Genomic DNA, 20,626 nt, shown 5'->3' on the forward strand with positions numbered 1-20,626 from the left:
AAAACTACTGGAACAACATGTCCATTCTGAGCTGTCCTCCCACCTCTCCTCCTGCTCCCTCTTTGACCGCCTACAATCTGGTTTCCGACCGCACCATTCTACTGAAACTGCACTGACTAAAGTCACAAACGACCTACTAGCCGCCAAATCTAAGCGGCACTACTCTGTCCTCCTCCTCCTAGACCTGTCATCTGCCTTTGACACAGTGGACCATTCCCTCTTACTACAGACTCTCTCATCTGTTGGCATCACAGACTTGGCCCTATCCTGGATCTCCTCATACCTAACAGAACGGACATTGTGTCTCCCACTCACACACCACCTCCTCATCTCACCCCCTATCTGTCGGTGTCCCCCAAGGTTCAGTTCTAGGACCCCTGCTCTTCTCCATCTACACCTTAGGCCTGGGACAGCTCATAGTCTCATGGCTTTCATTATCACCTCTATGCTGATGACACACAGATCTACCTCTCTGGACCCGATATCACCTCCTTATTAACCAAAATCCCACAATGTCTGTCCGCTATTTCATCCTTCTTCTCTGCCAGATTTCTAAAACTTAACATGGACAAAACAGAATTCATCATCTTTCCGCCATCTCATTCAACTCTCCCAACTGACCTATCTATCAACGTCAATGGCTGCCCACCCTCCCCAGTCCCTCAAGCTCGCTGCCTTGGGGTAACCCTGGACTCGGAACTCTCCTTCAAACCACATAGCCAAGCCCTTTCCACTTCCTGCCGACTCCAACTCAAAAATATCTCCCGGATCCGCACATTCCTAAACCATGAATCTGCAAAAACACTAGTCCATGCCCTCATCATCTCCCGCCTTGACTACTGCAACCTCCTGCTCTGTGGCCTCCCCTCTAACACTCTTGCACCCCTCCAATCTATCATAAACTCTGCTGCTCGACTAATCAACCTGTCCCCCCGCTATTCCCCAGACTCTCCTCTCTGTCAATCTCTTCACTGGCTCCCCATTGCTCAGAGACCCCAGTTCAAAACCCTAACCATGACATACAAAGCCATTCACAACCTGTCTCCTCCATATATCTCCAACCTAGTCTCCCGTTACATACCTGCACGCAACCTCCGATCCTCACAAGATCTCCTGCTCTACTCCCCTCTTATCTCCTCCTCCCACAACCGTATACAAGATTTCTCTCGTGCTTCCGCCCTACTCTGGAACTCTCTACCCCAACGTATCAGACTCTCGCCTACCGTGGAAACCTTCAAAAGGAACCTGAAGACCCACCTCTTCCGACAAGCCTACACCCTGCAGTAACCACCGCTCCATCATACCGCTGCACGACCAGCTCTACCCTCACCTACTATATCCTCACCCATCCCTCGTAGATTGTGAGCCCTCGCGGGCAGGGTCCTCGCTCCTCCTGTACCAGTCGCTGTCACATTGTGTTCAAGATTATTGTAATTGTTCTTGTATTATACCCCTTTTTCACAAGTAAAGCGCCATGGAATAAATGGCGCTATAATAATAAATAATAACCAATCTGTTAACACGTTATCTGTCAGTGCAGCCACATATTTCCTGGAGAGAACAGTGGAATACAGAAGCAGCCACAGCTCTGATATAGACGGGGTGGGTGGCTCTTAGAAGAGCCTTTGGGTTGTGGGTGTAGAGCTTGGAGCAGATCACTTGGCGCTGGTGTACTTGGTGACGGCCTTGGTGCCCTCGGACACGGCGTGCTTGGCCAGCTCTCCGGGCAGCAGCAGGCGCACAGCGGTCTGGATCTCCCGGGAGGTGATGGTGGAGCGCTTGTTGTAGTGAGCCAGGCGGGAGGCTTCCCCTGCAATGCGCTCAAAGATGTCATTGACAAAGGAGTTCATGATGCCCTTGGCCTTGGAGGAGATGCCAGTGTCAGGGTGGACCCGCTTCAGCACCTTGTACACATAGATGGCATAGCTCTCCTTCCTGGTCTTCCTCCTCTTCTTGCCATCCTTCTTCTGAGTCTTGGTCACAGCTTTCTTGGAGCCATTCTTTGCCGCTGGTGCAGACTTGGCAGTGAACTGCGTGCGGCCGTGTCTGGTGAAATGCCGGCAATCAATCTGCACCGGTGGTCCTGTACAGATGTCGGGTAAGCTACCCCGGGCCCCGACAGTGAGTGGGCCCCTCTAATGGTCCAGGGCCCCGGCACTTGCCCGGGTGCACCGAGTGCTGACGCCGGCCCTGCCTGCAATGCAGGGCTGCCAACAGGAATTTCAGGGCCCAATAGTGGCAAAATTTTCAGGCCCCCTTGACACTCCGCCTCCATCCCTCAAACCTGTCACAGTCACACCGCCCACTCTAGGAAAAACTCCACTTCTGCACCACCTCCTCACCAATCACACATTAACAGTTCCTATCGAACACCATCTATCTATATATATAATTGTCTTATCCCGTCTGTCCAGGAAATCCCGCGTCGCTCATTGGTCTGGCAGCGGCCAATCAGCGCCGTGGGATTTCTGAAAAAAAGATGGCGGCTGTTAGCGGCTCATCTGCCGGACGGAGGTTTACGGCGATGCAGCGGGAAGATGAGCGGCGCAAGCAGCACAACTACCCCGACTGGCGCCGCTGACTTCCATGCGGCTAACGTCGGAAGATCAGCGGCTTGGCCCGCTGATCTCCCGACAGCAAGTGTGAACGGAGGACCGGGGAGCGGCGCCGCCGGTCGGGATGCTTCTGCTGCGAGTAGCCGCTCATCTCCCGGCTTCTCGCAGCAGAAGGAGCCGCACAGGCAGCGCCGCTCCCCGGTCCTCGCTAATACGGAGCCGCACAAGTAGCGCCGCTCCCGGGCCCACACTAATACGACGCTGGTTGGTCGCGGTGGCCGGCCGCGACCAATCAGCGAGATGTCCGGCAAATTTAAACGCCGCTCTGCTGATTAATCGCGGCCGGCCACCGCGACCAATGAGCGAGATGGGCGGCAAATTTAAACGCCGCTGTGCTGATTGGTCGCGCCCAGCGTCGGCAGCCAATCATCGATTTTGGCGCCACATTTAAATAGCCTCCGCGACCAATCAGTACAGCGGTGTTTAAATGTGGAGCCAAGATCGGTGATTGGTCGCGGCCGATATTTAAATTTGGCGCCTAAATCGGTGATTGGTCGCGGGCCAAGACCGCGACCAATCACCGATTTGTGCGGCACATTTATATAGCGGCCGCGACGAATTGGATGTCAGCGCCGCTCCCCGGTCCTCCCTTCACACCCTAGCCGCATGGATGTCAGCGGCGCTGCCTGTGCGGATACTTCCGCTGCGAGAACCCGGGACATGAGCGGGCGCTCGCAGCAGAAGTATCCCGACCTGCAGCGCGCGCTCCCCGGTCCTCCCTTGACACCCTAGCCGCTGATGTCCCCACAGTATCCGCATGGTGTTAATAAGGTCCGGACATTTGTGTTAAAAATCGCTGATTGGTCGCCGACACTATTTAAATGTGGCGCCAAAATCGGTGATTGGTCGTGCCCAGCGTCGGCGACCAATCAGCGATTTTTAACACAAATGTTCGGACCTTAGTAACACTATGCGGATACTGTGGGGACATCTGCGGCTAGGGTGTGAAGGGAGGACCGGGGAGCGGCGCTGACATCCATGCGGCTAGGGTGTGAAGGGAGGACCGGGGAGCGGCGCTGCGGGTCTGTATACTTCTGCTGCGAGCAGTCGCTCATCTCCCGGCTTCTCGCAGCGGAAGTAGCCGCACAGGCAGCTGCGCTCCCCGGTCCTCACTAATACGATTCCGCTCCCCGGTCCTCACCAATACGATTCGCTGATTGGTCGCGCTCTCCGCACGCGTCCAATCAGCGAGATTGGCGCCAAATTTAAACAATGCTCTGCTGATTGGTCGCGGCTGGAGTCCACGACCAATCAGCAGTATTGGCGCCAAATTTAAACCCCGCTCTGCTGATTGGTCGCAGTTGCCGGCCGAGATCAATCAGCAGTATTCGCGACAAATTTAAACACCGCTCTGCTGATTAGTCGCCGTCCGCGACCAATCAGCAATATTGGCGCAAAATTTAAACACCGCTCTGCTAATTGGTCGCGGCTGGAGTCCGCAACCAATCAGCAGTATTGGCGCCTAATTTAAACCCCGCTCTGCTGATTGATCACGGACGGCAACCGCGACCAATCAGCAGTGTTGGCGCCAAATTTAAACAATGCTCTGCTGATTGGTCGCGGCTGGAGTCCACGACCAATCAGCAGTATTGGCACCAAATTTAAACCCCGCTCTGCTGATTGGTCACGGACGGCAACCGCGACCAATCAGCAGTATTGGCGCCAAATTTAAACCCCGCTCTGCTGATTGGTTGCGACCGCCGGCCGCCACCAAAATTTAAACACCGCTCTGCTGAATGGTCGCGGCCGTGACCAATCAGCGATTTTGGCGCCAAATTTAAACACCGCTCTGCTGATTGGTCGCGACCGCCGGCCGTGACCAATCTGCGATATTGGCGCCAAATATAAACCCCGCTCTGCTGATGGGTCGCGTTCGCTGGCCGTGACCAATCAGCATTATTGGTGCCAAAGTTAAACCCCGCTCTGCTGATTAGTCGCGGTTACCAGTCGCAAATTATCAGCGATTTTGGCGCCAAATTTAAACCCCGCTCTGCTAATTGGTCGCGGATGCCGGCCGTGACTAATCAGCATTATTGGCGCCAAATTTAAACACCGCTCTGCTGATTGGTTGCGGCCGGCAACCGTGACCAATCAGCAGTATTGGCGCCAAATTTAAACCCCGCTCTGCTGATTGGTCGCGGTTGCCGGCCAAGATCAATCAGCAGTAATGGCGCCAAATTTAAACACCGCTCTGCTGATTAGTCGCGGTCGCCGTCCGCGACCAATCAGCAATATTAGCGCAAAATTTAAACACCGCTCTGCTTATTGGTCGCGGTCGCCGTCCGCAACCAATCAGCATTTGTGGCGCCAAATTTAAACCCTGCTCTGCTGATTGGTCGCGGTTGCTGGCCGACATCAATCAGCAGTATTGGCGCCAAATTTAAACCCCGTTCTGCTGATTGGTCGCGGTTGACGGCCATGACCAATCAGCAGTATTGGCGCCAAATTTAAACCCCGCTCTGCTGATTGGTCGCGACCGCCGGCCGCCACCAATCAGCGATTTTGGCGCCAAATTTAAACCCCGCTCTGCTGATTGGTCGTGGTTGCCGGCCGCGACTAATCAGAATTATTGGCGCCAAATTGCCGGCCGCGACTAATCAACATTATTGCCGCAAAATTTAAACACCGCTCTGCTGAATGGCCGTGACCAATCACCATTATTGCCGCAAAATTTAAACCCCGCTCCGCTGATTGGTCACGTTCGCTGACCAGCATTAGGCGCAAAATTGAAACCCCGCTCTGCTGATTAGTCGCGGTTACCAGTCGCAAATAATCAGCATTATTGGCGCCAAATTTAAACACCGCTCTGCTGATTGGTCCCAGCCGTGACCAACCACCATTATTGGCGCCAAATTTAAATAGCGCTCTGCTGATTGGTCGCGACCGCTGGCCGCAACCAATCAGCATTATTGGCGCCAAATTTAAACCCCGCTCTGCTGATTAGTCGCGACCGCCGGCCGTGACCAATCTGCGATATAGCCGCCAAATTTTAACACCGCTTTTGTGATTGGTCACTTTTGCCGGCATCAACCAATCAGCGATTTTGGTGCCAAATTTAAACACCGCTCTGCTGATTGGTCGCAGTTGCCGGCCGAGATCAATCAGCAGTATTCGCGACAAATTTAAACACCGCTCTGCTGATTAGTCGCCGTCCGCGACCAATCAGCAATATTGGCGCAAAATTTAAACACCGCTCTGCTAATTGGTCGCGGCTGGAGTCCGCAACCAATCAGCAGTATTGGCGCCTAATTTAAACCCCGCTCTGCTGATTGGTCACGGACGGCAACCGCGACCAATCAGCAGTGTTGGCGCCAAATTTAAACAATGCTCTGCTGATTGGTCGCGGCTGGAGTCCACGACCAATCAGCAGTATTGGCACCAAATTTAAACCCCGCTCTGCTGATTGGTCACGGACGGCAACCGCGACCAATCAGCAGTATTGGCGCCAAATTTAAACCCCGCTCTGCTGATTGGTTGCGACCGCCGGCCGCCACCAAAATTTAAACACCGCTCTGCTGAATGGTCGCGGCCGTGACCAATCAGCGATTTTGGCGCCAAATTTAAACACCGCTCTGCTGATTGGTCGCGACCGCCGGCCGTGACCAATCTGCGATATTGGCGCCAAATATAAACCCCGCTCTGCTGATGGGTCGCGTTCGCTGGCCGTGACCAATCAGCATTATTGGTGCCAAAGTTAAACCCCGCTCTGCTGATTAGTCGCGGTTACCAGTCGCAAATTATCAGCGATTTTGGCGCCAAATTTAAACCCCGCTCTGCTAATTGGTCGCGGATGCCGGCCGTGACTAATCAGCATTATTGGCGCCAAATTTAAACACCGCTCTGCTGATTGGTTGCGGCCGGCAACCGTGACCAATCAGCAGTATTGGCGCCAAATTTAAACCCCGCTCTGCTGATTGGTCGCGGTTGCCGGCCGAGATCAATCAGCAGTAATGGCGCCAAACTTAAACACCGCTCTGCTGATTAGTCGCGGTCGCCGTCCGCGACCAATCAGCAATATTAGCGCAAAATTTAAACACCGCTCTGCTTATTGGTCGCGGTCGCCGTCCGCAACCAATCAGCATTTGTGGCGCCAAATTTAAACCCTGCTCTGCTGATTGGTCGCGGTTGCTGGCCGACATCAATCAGCAGTATTGGCGCCAAATTTAAACCCCGCTCTGCTGATTGGTCGCGGTTGACGGCCATGACCAATCAGCAGTATTGGCGCCAAATTTAAACCCCGCTCTGCTGATTGGTCGCGACCGCCGGCCGCCACCAATCAGCGATTTTGGCGCCAAATTTAAACCCCGCTCTGCTGATTGGTCGTGGTTGCCGGCCGCGACTAATCAGAATTATTGGCGCCAAATTGCCGGCCGCGACTAATCAGCATTATTGCCGCAAAATTTAAACACCGCTCTGCTGAATGGCCGTGACCAATCACCATTATTGCCGCAAAATTTAAACCCCGCTCCGCTGATTGGTCACGTTCGCTGACCAGCATTAGGCGCAAAATTGAAACCCCGCTCTGCTGATTAGTCGCGGTTACCAGTCGCAAATAATCAGCATTATTGGCGCCAAATTTAAACACCGCTCTGCTGATTGGTCCCAGCCGTGACCAACCACCATTATTGGCGCCAAATTTAAATAGCGCTCTGCTGATTGGTCGCGACCGCTGGCCGCAACCAATCAGCATTATTGGCGCCAAATTTAAACCCCGCTCTGCTGACTAGTCGCGACCGCCGGCCGTGACCAATCTGCGATATAGCCGCCAAATTTTAACACCGCTTTTGTGATTGGTCACTTTTGCCGGCATCAACCAATCAGCGATTTTGGCGCCAAATTTAAACACCGCTCTGCTGATTGCGCCCTGTCGGCCGCATACATATTCTAGAATACCCGATGCATTAGAATCGGGCCATCATCTAGTCTATATATATATATATATATATATATATATATATATAAATATATATATATATATAATCGTCTTATCCCGTCTGTCTGTCTTTCTTTCTGTCTGTCCAGGAAATCCCGTGTCGCTCATTGGTCCGGCAGCGGCCAATCAGCGCCGTGGGATTTCTGAAAAAAGATGGCCGTTAGCGGCTCATCTGCGGGACGGAGCTCAGCGGCGCTGCAGCCGGGAGATGACCGGCGCGAGGCGCTCATCTCCCGGCCGGTACCAGCAGCAGGACCTCGACCGCCAGACCCATCTGAGGGACGGAGATGCAGCCGGGAGATGACCGGCACGAGGCGCTCATCTCCCGGCCGGTAGAAGCGGAAGGACCGCCAGCGTCGCTGACCTCCATGCGGAAGGGAGGACTGGGGAGCGGCGCTGCGGGTCGGGATACTTCTACTGCGAGCGCCCGCTCATGTCCCGGGTTCTCGCTGCGGAAGTAACCGCACAGGGAGTGCCGCTCCCCGGTCCTCACCAAGACGATTCGATGATTGGTCGTGCTCTTCGGACCCGACCAGTCTCTGATCTTACCGCAAAAGTTAAACACTACTGTGCTGATTGGTCGCGGACGCTGCCCGCGACAAATCACTGATTTGTGTGGCACATTTAAATAGCGTCGGCGACCAATCAGCGATTTTTAACACAAATGTCCGGACCTTTGTAACACCATGCGGATACTGTGGGGACATCAGCGGCTAGGGTCAAGGGAGGACCGGGGAGCGGCCCTGACATCCAATTGGTCGCGGCCGCTTTTAAATTTGGCGCCCAAATAGGTGATTGGTCGCGGGCAGCGTCCGCGACCAGTCAGCACAGTAGTGTTTAACTTTTGCGGCAAGATCAGTGATTGGTCGCGGGCAAAGACCGCGACCAATCACTGATTTGTGCGGCACATTTAAATAGCGGCCGCGACCAATTGGATGTCAGCGCCGCTCCCCGGTCCTCCCTTCACACCCTAGCCGCATGGATGTCTGAGGCGCTGCCTGTGCGGATACTTCCGCTGCGAGAACCCGGGACATGAGCGGGCGCTCGCAGCAGAAGTATCCCGACCCGCAGCGCCGCTCCCCGGTCCTCCCTTCACACCCTAGCCGCTGATGTCCCCACAGTATCCGCATGGTGTTACAAAGGTCCGGACATTTGTGTTAAAAATCGCTGATTGGTTGCCGACGCTGGGCGCGACCAATCACCGATTTTAGCGCCACATTTAAACACCGCTCTGCTGCTTGCGCCCGGTCGGCCGCATACCTATTCTAGAATACCCAATGCATTAGAATCGGGCCACCATCTAGTCTATATATATCCCGTCTGTCTGTCTGTCCAGGAAATCCCGTGTCGCTCATTGGTCCGGCCACGGACAATTAGCGACGCGGGATTTGAGAAAAAGATGGCGGCCATTAGCGGCTCATCTGCAGGACGACGGTCAGCGGCGATGCAGCCAGGAGATGACCGGCGCGAGGCGATCATCTCCCGGCCGCTAGCAGCAGAAGGACCCCGACCGGCGGCGCTGCTGACCTCCATGCGGTTAGGGTGTCAAGGGAGGAGCGGGGCGCGGCGCTGCCAGTCGGGATACTTCTGCTGTGAGCAGCCGCTCATCTCCCGGCTTCTCGCAGCGGAAGTAGCCGTTCAGGCACCGCCGCTCCCCAGTCCTCACCAATACGACTCCGCTCCCCGGTCCTCATCAATACTATACGCTGATTAGTCGCGGCCGGAGACCGCGACCAATCAGTGATCTTGGCGCAAAATTTAAAGACCGCTGTGCTGATTGGTCGCGGCCGCTGCCCACGACCAATCAGCGATTATGGCGCCACATTTAAACACTGCTGTGCTGATTGGTCACGGATGCTGCCCGCGACCAAACAGCGATTTTGGCAGAAAATTTAAACAGCGGCCGCGACCAATCAGCGATCTTGGCGCCAAATTTAAACCCCGCTAGGCTGATTGGTCGCGGCCGCTGCCCGCGACCAATCAGCTATTTTGGAGACAAATGTCCGGTCCTTAGTAACACCATGCGGCTACTGTCGGGAGATCAGCGGCTAGGATGTCAAGGGAGGACCGGGGAGCGGCGCCGCCGGTCGGGATACTTCTGCTGCGAGCAGCCGCTCATCTCCCGGCTTCTAGCAGCGGAAGTAGCCGCACAGGCAGCGCCGCTCCCCGGTCCTCACTAATACAATTCGCTGATTGGTCGCGGCAGGAAGACGAGACCAATCAGTGATCTTGGCGCAAAATTTAAACACCGCTGTGCTGATTGGTCGCGGCCGCTGCCCGCGACCAATCAGCGATTTTGGCGCCACATTTAAACACTGCTGTGCTGATTGGTCGCAGTCGCTGCCCGCGACCAATCAGCGATTTGACCGCAAAATTTAAACAGCGGCCGCGACCAATTAGTGATCTTGGCGCAAAATTTAAACACCGCTGTGCTGATTGGTCGCGGCCGCTGCCCGCGACAAATCAGCGATTTTACCGCAAAATTTAAACATGCTGTCCGGTCCTTAGTAACACGGCTCGCTGATTGGACGCGGCCCCAGGCCGCGACCAATCAGCGATATTTGCGCGAGATTTAAAACCCACTTCCATGATTGGTCGCGGACGCCGCCCGCGAGCAATCACCGATTGGCCCCAAATTTAAACATGGCTCTGCTGATTGGTCGCGGACGCCAGACGCGACCAATCAGCGAGATTGGCCCCAAATTTAAACATGGCTCTGCTGATTGGTCGCGGACGCCAGCCGCGACCAATCAGCGACATTGGCGCCAAATTTAAACGCCGCTCTGCCGATTGGTCCCGGTCGCTGGCCGCGACCAATCAGCATTATTGGCGCCAAATTTAAACACAGCTTTGCTAATTGGTCGCGGTCTCCGGCCACGACCAATCAGCGATATTGGCGCCAAATTTAAACACCGTTTTGCTGATTGGTCGCGGTCGCGACTAATCAGCAATTCTATCGCCAAATTTAAACACGCTCTCCGGTCCTCACTAACACAGTTCGCTGATTGGTCGCGGCCGCCACCCGCGACCAATCACCCATATTGCCGCCAAATTTAAACAACGTTTTGCTGCTTGGTCGTGTTTGCCGGCCAAAATATTTTAGGTTGATATTGTTTAGAAATATATTCTAGGGTCGTACTTCTTTTGTCTGATGATTTTATTAAAAATATTGATAGATATTCATGGAATAGTTTATATATTTCGATCATCTGTTTAATAATTTTGTTCAGTTGTATTAAGTTCTACAAGCAATAATCTATATATATAATAGTCTTATCCCGTCTGTCTGTCTTTCTGTCTGTCTTTCTGTCTGTCTGTCTGTCCAGGAAATCCCGCGTCGCTCATTGGTTCGGCAGCGGTCAATCAGCGTCGCGGGATTTCAGAAAAAAGATGGCGGCCTTTAGCGGCTCATCTGCGGGACGGAGCTCAGCGGCGATGCAGCCGGGAGATGACCGGCGCGAGGAGCTCATCTCCCGACCGCCGGCGCCGCTGACCTCCATGCGACTAGGGTGTGAAGGGAGGACCGGGGAGCGGCGCTGCGGGTCGGGATACTTGAGCTGCGAGCGCCCGCTCATGTCCCGGGTTCTCGCAGCGGAAGTAGCCACACAGGCAGCGGTGCTGACATCAATGCGGCTAGGGTGTCAAAGGAGGACCGGGGAGCGGCGCTGCGGGTCGGGATACTTCTGCTGCGAGCGCCCGCTCATGTCCCGGGTTCTCGCAGCGGAAGTAGCACACCAATACGATTCTCTGATTGGTCGCGATCTCTCGCCGCGACCAATCACTGATCTTGGCCTAAAAGTTAAACACCGCTGTGCTGATAGGTCGCGGCCGCTGCCCGCGACCAATCACCGATTTGGGCGCCACATTTAAATAGCGTCCGCGACCAATCAGCACAGCGGTGTTTAAATGTGTCTGCAAGATCGGTTATTGGTCGCGGCCGCTATTTAAATGTGGCGCCCAAATCGGTGATTGGTCGCTGGACGCGGACGCTGCCCGTGACCAATCACCGATTTGGGCGCCACGTTTAAACACTGCTGTGCTGATTGGTCACGGATGCTGCCCATCAGCACAGCAGTGTTTAAATGTGGCGCCCAAATCGGTGATTGGTCGCGGGCAGCGTCGGCGACCAATCAGCACAGCGGTGTTTAAATGTCTATGCAAGATCGGTGATTGGTCGCGGCCGCTATTTAAATGTGGCGCACAAATCGCTGATTGGTCGCGGTCTTCGTCCGCGACCAATCACTGATCTTGCTGCAAAAGTTAATCACCGCTGTCCGCGACCAATCACCGATTTGGGCGCCACATTTAAACACTGCTGTGCTGATTGGTCGCGGACGCTGCCCGCGACCAATCACCGATTTAGGCGCCACATTTAAATAGCGGGCGCGACCGATCACCGATCTCGCAGAGACATTTAAACACCGCTGTGCTGATTGGTCGCGGACGCTATTTAAATGTGGCGCCCAAATCGGTGATTGGTCGCGGCCGATATTTAAATGTGGCACCCAAATCGGTGATTGGTCACGGGCAGCGCCCGCGACCAATCAGCGATTTTGAACACAAATGTCCGGACCTTAGTAACACCATGCGGCTACTGTCGGGAGATCAGCAGGTAGGGTGTCAAGGGAGGATCGGGGAGCGGCGCTGCAGGTCGGGATACTTCTGCTGCGAGCGCCCGCTCATGTCCCGGCTCCTCGCAGCGGAAGTAGCCGCACAGGCAGCGCCGCTCCCCAGTCCTCACCAATACGATTCCGCTCCCCGGTCCTCACCAATACTATTCGCTGATTGGTCGCGGTCTCCGCACCCGACCAATCAGTGGTCTTGGCGCAAAATTTAAACACCGCTGTGCACGACCAATCACCAATTTGGGCGCCACATTTAAATAGCGGCCGCGACCAATCACCGATGTTGACGCCACATTTAAATCAGCGATTCTATCGCCAAATTTAAACACGCTCTCCGGTCCTCACTAACACAGTTCGCTGATTGGTCGCGGCCGCCACCCGCGACCAATCACCCATATTGCCGCCAAATTTAAACAACGTTTTGCTGCTTGGTCGTGTTTGCCAGCCGCGACCAATCAGCGATTTTGGCGGCAAATTTAAACAACGTTCTGCTGATTGCGCCCGGTCGGCCGCATACATATTCTAGAATACCCGATGCGTTAGAATCGGGTCACCATCTAGTATTTAATAACAAAGTATTATTTTACACAGAAAATTCTGTGTATTCATTGTATCATTCTTAAATCTTCATAGCGACATCTGCATCATGTGCTACTCAAGTGAATGCAGATTTGTGCCTCTCCACGCACTTAGTCCCGGCGTGGAAAGGACCGAATCTACAGACAGCAGCTAATCACAGCAGTATCTGAGAGCGCGTGCTGTGCCTCACATCCTGCGAGGAGCTGCTGAAAACAGGACAGACAGCGCTGGAGCAGAGAAAGGAAACAAGGGGAGGATTAGGGTTTAGTTTTTTAACTGTGCTGTGGAGATGGGGGAATGAGTAGGTCATACAAAACCAGGATAAGGGGGCCATACAAGCTAGGATGAGTAAGCCGTACAATCCAAGATAAGTCAGCCATACAAACCAGGATTAGGGGAATGACGGAGCCATACAAACCACAAATACAGAATGAGGAAGCCATACATACCAGCATATGGAAATTTAACAGTAGGTGCTGCATTTCCCACCCTAGGCTTATCCTCAAGTCAATAAATTGTCCCTTTTTTTTGTTGAAAAATTATGGGTCTCGGCTTATACTCGGTTGACCGCGCACAGGCAGCATGTACCCCCGCCTGAAGCTGGCTCTTGCTTCCGCTTATGTCACGACTATTTGCACCTGCAGCCAAGGAGTCTCCTGTTTCGCGTTCCACGGTGAGTGATGGGCTGTGGCCGGGGTTATCCCACATCCCGTCACAACAGGCATTCACCGAACAAGCATACATTGACAGAGCGCGCGGTGGATGCTCGGTGTGACACGATGGAGGATAAGCCCGGCCACAGCCCGTCATTCACTGTGGTACGCGGAACAGCAGACCCCTGGCTGCAGCCGTAAATAGTCGTGATGTAAGTGGAAGCAAGAGCCGGCTGCAGCCGGGGGAATTACGTGCTGGCTGTGCGTCGTCAGCGATGTTGTCACAAGTGTAGCGCCCCGAGGGTTCGGTTGCTACAGTGGTATTGCACCTCAACCAGAGGTGTGATATTCCACTCCCAGGTAAGGATGGAGTATGGACCAGGGCTCAGTTAGCTGCATACACACACTCACCCCATTTCCGGGGGACAGCTCGACGGTGCTCCCATTTATATATATGCAGGCACAACTGACCATGTCCCTGGCTGGAGTGGGGAGGGGGGAGAGAACCCAGTGATGTAGGAGCAGGAGGGGACGGTTTCTGGAGCATAGGAAGGAGCTCATTGGGTGCAGGTCACCTGAGCTCAGACACAGAGAAGCAGATAAAAGGTGGGGGCCATCTTAGGAGGCAGAGCAGTTCAGTTCAGAAGGAGAAAAGAGGGAGAGGGAGCTGACAGGCTCGCTCTGAGCTCAGCTCCATGAGGCAGGCCTAGAGAGAAGGCCGGGTCCAGAGAGGAGAAGAGAAGAAGGAGAACGAAGGAAAGAGGAAAGGCTCCAGAAACAAGAAGGCAGAAGGGACCCTAAGAGAGAGCAGAACGGACAGCAACCGTTGCAAACCCGCGTTATATCGGGTGAAGGGTCAGGCTGTGGAAGGGTACCGGATTCCCAAGTTGGTGGAGGTAAATTATCCCTCAGCCAAGAACCGGAGGTCATGATCATCTATTGGTGCGACCCCCCGCCAAACCTGCTAGGAAGGCACCATATAGGATAGCGGGAAACGGGGGCCAACGTTTGCCCGCAAAGATCCGCGACAGCTGGACAGAAGTTTGGTCACTGGTGGGGCACGAGAGGCCAGAGAAAGGACAGAAGGGGGTCCTGTGCCATACTCCTGAATTGCCTGGGGGTTGACCGAGCCCCTCACCTCGTGGACGCAGCACGGCTTCGGCAGTCATTGCTGACAGAAATTACATGGATAACAACTGTGAGTAAAACCCTGGACTGCATCATTGGACTCTGTGTTATTTATGCTGCGCCTGCACCATCACCCCCAGCATCCTATTACACTGCCCTGAGGCTATACTCTTCCCGTGGGGAGTTGTCCTATCCCTCTGCTGCGCACCAACACCAGCCTCAGCGGTCTGCCTTGCAGCGGCGGACATCCCTGACCGCAATCCACGGGTGGCGTAGTCGGACATTCAAAACCCTATAAATAGACTGCTGCCATTTGGTCTGACCACCCTGAGCCACGGGATCGGGTTGCCACTACTACCCCCATCAGCACCATACACAAGAAGGCCCGGTTCCGGGTACCCCACGGCCCAGGGGGCGAGTCACAAGCAGGATTGACAACATGACGTAATGACAAAATTCATTAGGGGCACCGAGGGGATACATTGTGAAGTTAATTTAAAGTAGTGCACAACCCATTTAAACACTGCTTCGCTGCTTAGTCGCTCCCGGTCGGCCGCATGCATATTCTAGAATACCCGATGCATTAGAATCGGGCCATCATCTAGTCTACTATATAATTGTCTTATCCCGTCTGTCTGTCTCTCTGTCTGTCCAGGAAATCCCGCGTCGCTCATTGGTCCGGCAGCGGCCAATCAGCGCCGCGGGATTTCAGAAAAAAGATGACGGCCTTTAGCGGCTCATCTGCGGGACGGAGCTCAGCAGCGTTGCAGCCGGGAGATGAGCGCCGCGAGGCGCTCATCTCCCGGCCGGTACCAGCAGAAGGACCCCGACCGCCGGACCCATCTGCGGGACGGAGATGCAGCCGGGAGATGAGCGGCGCAAGGCGCTCATGTCCCGGCCGGTAGCAGCGGAAGGACCGCCGGCGTTGCTGACATCCATGCGGAAGGGAGGACCGGGGAGCGGCGCTGCGGGTCGGGATACTTCGGCTGCGATCGCCCGCTCATGTCCCGGGTTCTCGCAGCGGAAGTAGCCGCACAGGCAGCGCCGCTCCCCGGTCCTCACCAAGACAATTCGATGATTGGTCGCGGTCTTCGGACCCGACCAATCACTGATCTTAGCGCAAAAGTTAAATACCGCTGTGCTGATTGGTCGCGGACGCTGCCCGCGACCAATCACCGATTTGGGTGCCAAATTTAAATATCGGCCGCGACCAATCAGCACAGTAGTGGTTAACTTTAGCCGCCAGATCAGTGATTGGTCGCGGGCCAAGACCGCGACCAATCACCGATTTGTGCGGCACATTTAAATAGCGGCCGTGACCAATTGGATGTCAGCGCCGCTCCCCGGTCCTCCCTTCACACCCTTGCGGCATGGATGTCAGCGGCGCTGCCTGTGCGGATACTTCCGCTGCGAGAACCCGGGACATGAGCGGGCGCTCGCAGCAGAAGTATCCCGACCCGCAGCGCCGCTCCCCGGTCCTCCCTTCACACCCTAGCCGCTGATGTCCCCACAGTATCCGCATGGTGTTACAAAAATCCGGACATTTGTGTTAAAAATCGCTGATTGGTCGCTGGCGGTGCCCGCGACCAATCACCGATTTGGGCGCCAAATTTAAATATCGGCCGCGACCAATCACCGATCTTGGCTCCACATTTAAACACCGCTGTACTCATTGGTCGCGGCCACTATTTAAATGTGGCGCCCAAATCGGTGATTGGTCGCGGGCAGCGGCCGCGACCAATCAGCAGAGCGGTGTTTAACTTTAGCGCCAAGATCACTGATTGGTCGCGTGCGGAGAGCGCGACCAATCAGCGAATCGTATTGGTGAGGAGCGGGGAGCGGAATCGTATTAGTGAGGACCGGGGAGCGCCGCTGCCTGTGCGGATACTTCCACTGCGTGAAGCCTGGAGATGAGCGACTGCTCGCAGCAGAAGTATCCCGACCCGCAGCGCCGCTCCCCGGTCCTCCCTTCACACCCTAGCCGCACAGTATCCGCATGGTGTTACAAAGATCCGGACATTTGTGTTAAAAATCGCTGATTGGTCGCTGGCGGTGCCCGCGACTTATCACCGATTTTGGCGCCACATTTAAATAGCGGCCGCGACCAATCAGTACAGCGATGTTTAAATGTGGCGCCAAGATCGGTGATTGGTCGCGGCCGATATTTAAATTTGGCGCCCAAATCGGTGATTGGTCGCGGGCAGCGCCAGCGACCAATCAGCGATTTTTAACACAAATGTCCGGACCTTTGTAACACCATGCGGATACTGTGGGGAGATCAGCGGCTAGGGTGTGAAGGGAAGACCGGGGAGCGGCGCTGCGGGTCGGGATATTTCTGCTGCGAGCAGTCGCTCATGTCCCGGGTTCTCGCAGCGGAAGTAGCCGCACAGGCAGCGGCGCTCCCCGGTCCTCACTAATACGATTCCGCTCCCCGCTCCTCACCAATACAATTCGCTGATTGGTCGCGCTTTCCGCACGCGACCAATCAGTGATCTTGGCGCTAAAGTTAAACACCGCTCTGCTGATTGGTCGCGGCCGCTGCCCGCGACCAATCACCGATTTGGGCGGCACATTTAAATAGCGGCCGCGACCAATCACCGATCTTGCCGCCACATTTAAACACTGCTGTGCTAATTGGTCGCGGACGCCAGACGCGTCCAATCAGCGAGATTGGCGCCAAATTTAAACAACGCCCTGCTGTTTGATCGCAGTCGCTGGCCGAGATCAATCAGCAGTATTGGCGCAAAATTTAAACAACGCTCTGCTGATTGGTAGCGGCCGGCGACCAATCAGCGATTTTGGCGCCAAATTTAAACCCCGCTCTGCATCGCTCTGCTGATTGGTCGCGGTCGCCGGCCTCGACCAATCAGCAGTATTGTCGCCAAATTTAAACAACGCTCTGCTGATTGGTCGCGGCCGTCAGACGCGACTAATAGGCGACTTTGGGGCCAAATTTAAACCCCGCTCTGCATCGATCTGCTGATTGGTCGTGGTCGCCAGCCTCGACCAATCAGCAGAGCGTTGTTTAAATTTGGCGCCACTCTCGCTGATTGGTCGAGGATGGCGGCCGCGACCAATCAGCAGATCGATGCAGAGCGGGGTTTAAATTTGGCCCCAAAGTCGCCTATTAGTCGCGTCTGACGGCCGCGACCAATCAGCAGAGCGTTGTTTAAATTTTGCGCCAAAATCACTGATTGGTCGAGGCCGCCGGCCGCGACCAATCAGCGATTTTGGCGCCAAATTTAAACACCGCTCTGCTGATTGATCGCGGCCGGCGACCAATCAGCGATTTTGGTGCCAAATTTAAACCCCGCTCTGTATCGCTCTGCTGATTGGTCGCGGTCGGCGGCCGCGACCAATCAGCAGTATTGGCGCCAAATTTAAACACCGCTCTGCTGGTTGGTCGCGACTAATCTGCGATTTTGGTGCCAAATTTAAACACGCTCTCCAGTCCTCACTAACATGGTTCGCAGATTGGTCGCGGCCGCCGCCCGCGACCAATCACCGATATTGCCGCCAAATTTAAACAACGCTCTGCTGTTTGATCGCGGTCGCTGGCCGAGATCAATCAGCAGTATTGGCGCAAAATTTAAACAACGCTCTGCTGATTGGTCGCGGCCGGCGACCAATCAGCGATTTTGGCGCCAAATTTAAACCCCGCTCTGCATCGCTCTGCTGATTGGTCGCGGTCGCCGGCCTCGACCAATCAGCAGTATTGTCGCCAAATTTAAACAACGCTCTGCTGATTGGTCGCGGCCGTCAGACGCGACTAATAGGCGACTTTGGGGCCAAATTTAAACCCCGCTCTGCATCGATCTGCTGATTGGTCGTGGTCGCCAGCCTCGACCAATCAGCAGAGCGTTGTTTAAATTTGGCGCCACTCTCGCTGATTGGTCGAGGATGGCGGCCGCGACCAATCAGCAGATCGATGCAGAGCGGGGTTTAAATTTGGCCCCAAAGTCGCCTATTAGTCGCGTCTGACGGCCGCGACCAATCAGCAGAGCGTTGTTTAAATTTTGCGCCAAAATCACTGATTGGTCGAGGCCGCCGGCCGCGACCAATCACCGATTTTGGCGCCAAATTTAAACACCGCTCTGCTGATTGATCGCGGCCGGCGACCAATCAGCGATTTTGGTGCCAAATTTAAACCCCGCTCTGTATCGCTCTGCTGATTGGTCGCGGTCGGCGGCCGCGACCAATCAGCAGTATTGGCGCCAAATTTAAACACCGCTCTGCTGGTTGGTCGCGACTAATCTGCGATTTTGGTGCCAAATTTAAACACGCTCTCCAGTCCTCACTAACATGGTTCGCAGATTGGTCGCGGCCGCCGCCCGCGACCAATCACCGATATTGCCGCCAAATTTAAACACCGCTTTGCTGATTGGTCGCGGTTGCCTAACGCGACCAATCAGCGATTTGGGCGCCAAATTTAAACGCCGCTCTGCTAATTGCGCCCCGTCGGCCGCATACCTATTCTAGAATACCCGATGCGTTCGAATCGGGCCACCATCTAGTCTATATATATAATTGTCTTATCCCGTCTGTCTGTCTGTCTGTCCAGGAAATCCCGCGTCGCTCATTGGTCTGGCCGCGGCCAATCAGCGACGCAGGATTTCAGAAAAAAGATGGCGGCCGTTAGCGGCTCATCTGCCGGACCGAGGTCAGCGGCGATGCAGCCGGGAGATGAGCGGCGCTAGCAGAAAAACTACCCCGACCGGCGGCGCCACTGACCTCCATGCGGCTAACGTCGGGAGATCAGCGGCTAGGACCGCTGATCTCCCGACGGCAAGTGTGAACGGAGGACCGGGGAGCGGCGCCGCCGGTCGGGATGCTTCTGCTGCGAGCAGCCGCTCATCTCCCAGCTGCTCACAGCGATTGTACCCGCTCAGGCAGCGCCGCTCCCCGGTCCTCGCTAATACGACGCTGATTGGTCGCATCCCCCGGACGCGACCAATCAGCGATATGGGCGGCAAATTTAAACGCCACTCTGCTGATTGGCGCCAAATTTAAACAACGCTCTGCTGATTGGCACCAAATTTAAACAACAATCTGCTGATTGGTCGCGGTCGGCGATATTGGCGCAGAATTTAAACAACGCTCTGCTGATTGGTCGCGGCCGCCGGCTCGACCAATCAGCGATTTTGGCGCAAAATATTTAAACAACGCTCGGCTGATTGGTCGCGGCCTCCGGCCGACCGCGACCAATCAGAGGTTGGCGCCAAATTTAAACACCGCTCTGCTGATTAGCGCCAAATTTAAACACCGCTCTGCTGATTGGTCGAGGCCGCCGGCCGCGACCAATCAGCGATTTTGGCGCAAAATATTTAAACAACGCTCGGCTGATTGGTCGCGGCCTCCGGCCGACCGCGACCAATCAGAGATTGGCGCCAAATTTAATCAACGCTCTGCTGATTGCTCGCGGCCGCCGACCGCGACCAATCAGCGATATTGGCGCCAAATTTAAACACCGCTCTGCTGATTGCGCCCGGTCGGCCCCATACATATTCTAGAATACCCGATGCGTTAGAATCGGGCCACCATCTAGTATCACATAACCAGCAACTTTTGTTTTGGCCAAAAGATTTTTTAAGCCGCCACCAGGACAAGGTAGACTCTTCTGGCCAGGTCCTATTATAATTCCTTTTGTCATGTCCTCACTCTCTCCCACTCCCACTGCATCATCATTTACTTTAACCCATCCCAATTCATTATTTGCTCTCACTATCCCCACTCCCAATTAATTTGCTCTCCCCACAGCCAATTCATCAGTTGCTCTCCCCACCCCTATTCTTCATGTGCTCCCCCCACTCCTAAATCATCATTTTCAAGTACTCTCCCCACCCCCCACTCACACTTCATCATGTGCTCTGCCTACTCCCCAGTCCCAGTTCGTCATATGCGCTGCCCACCCCCTAGTCCCAGTTCATCATATGCTCTGCCCACTCCCCAGTCCCAGTTTATCATATGCTCTGCCCACTCCCCAGTCCCAGTTTATCATATGCTCTGCCCACTCCCCAGTCACAGTTTATCATATGCTCTGCCCACCCCCCAGTCCCAGATTATCATATGCTCTGCCCAGTCCCAGTTCATCAT

General features: G+C 54.8%; 1 protein-coding gene across 1 annotated transcript in view; it reads right to left on the minus strand.

The window, feature by feature from the left end:
* Positions 1 to 1,655: 1,655 nt before the first annotated feature.
* The window catches only part of LOC141243149 (histone H2B 1.1-like), a 40,067-nt gene continuing 21,096 nt past the window's right edge, over positions 1,656 to 20,626 (minus strand). Inside the window, exon 3 of the mRNA XM_073668899.1 lies at positions 1,656 to 2,083. Coding sequence (XP_073525000.1) covers positions 1,656 to 2,083 — 428 coding nt within the window. The remainder of the gene's footprint in view (positions 2,084 to 20,626) is intronic.

The sequence above is a fragment of the Phyllobates terribilis genome, unplaced genomic scaffold, assembly GCF_046119375.1.
Source record: "Phyllobates terribilis strain yellow unplaced genomic scaffold, ASM4611937v1 Scaffold_1198__1_contigs__length_366261, whole genome shotgun sequence".
Taxonomy (NCBI): Eukaryota; Metazoa; Chordata; class Amphibia; order Anura; family Dendrobatidae; genus Phyllobates; species Phyllobates terribilis.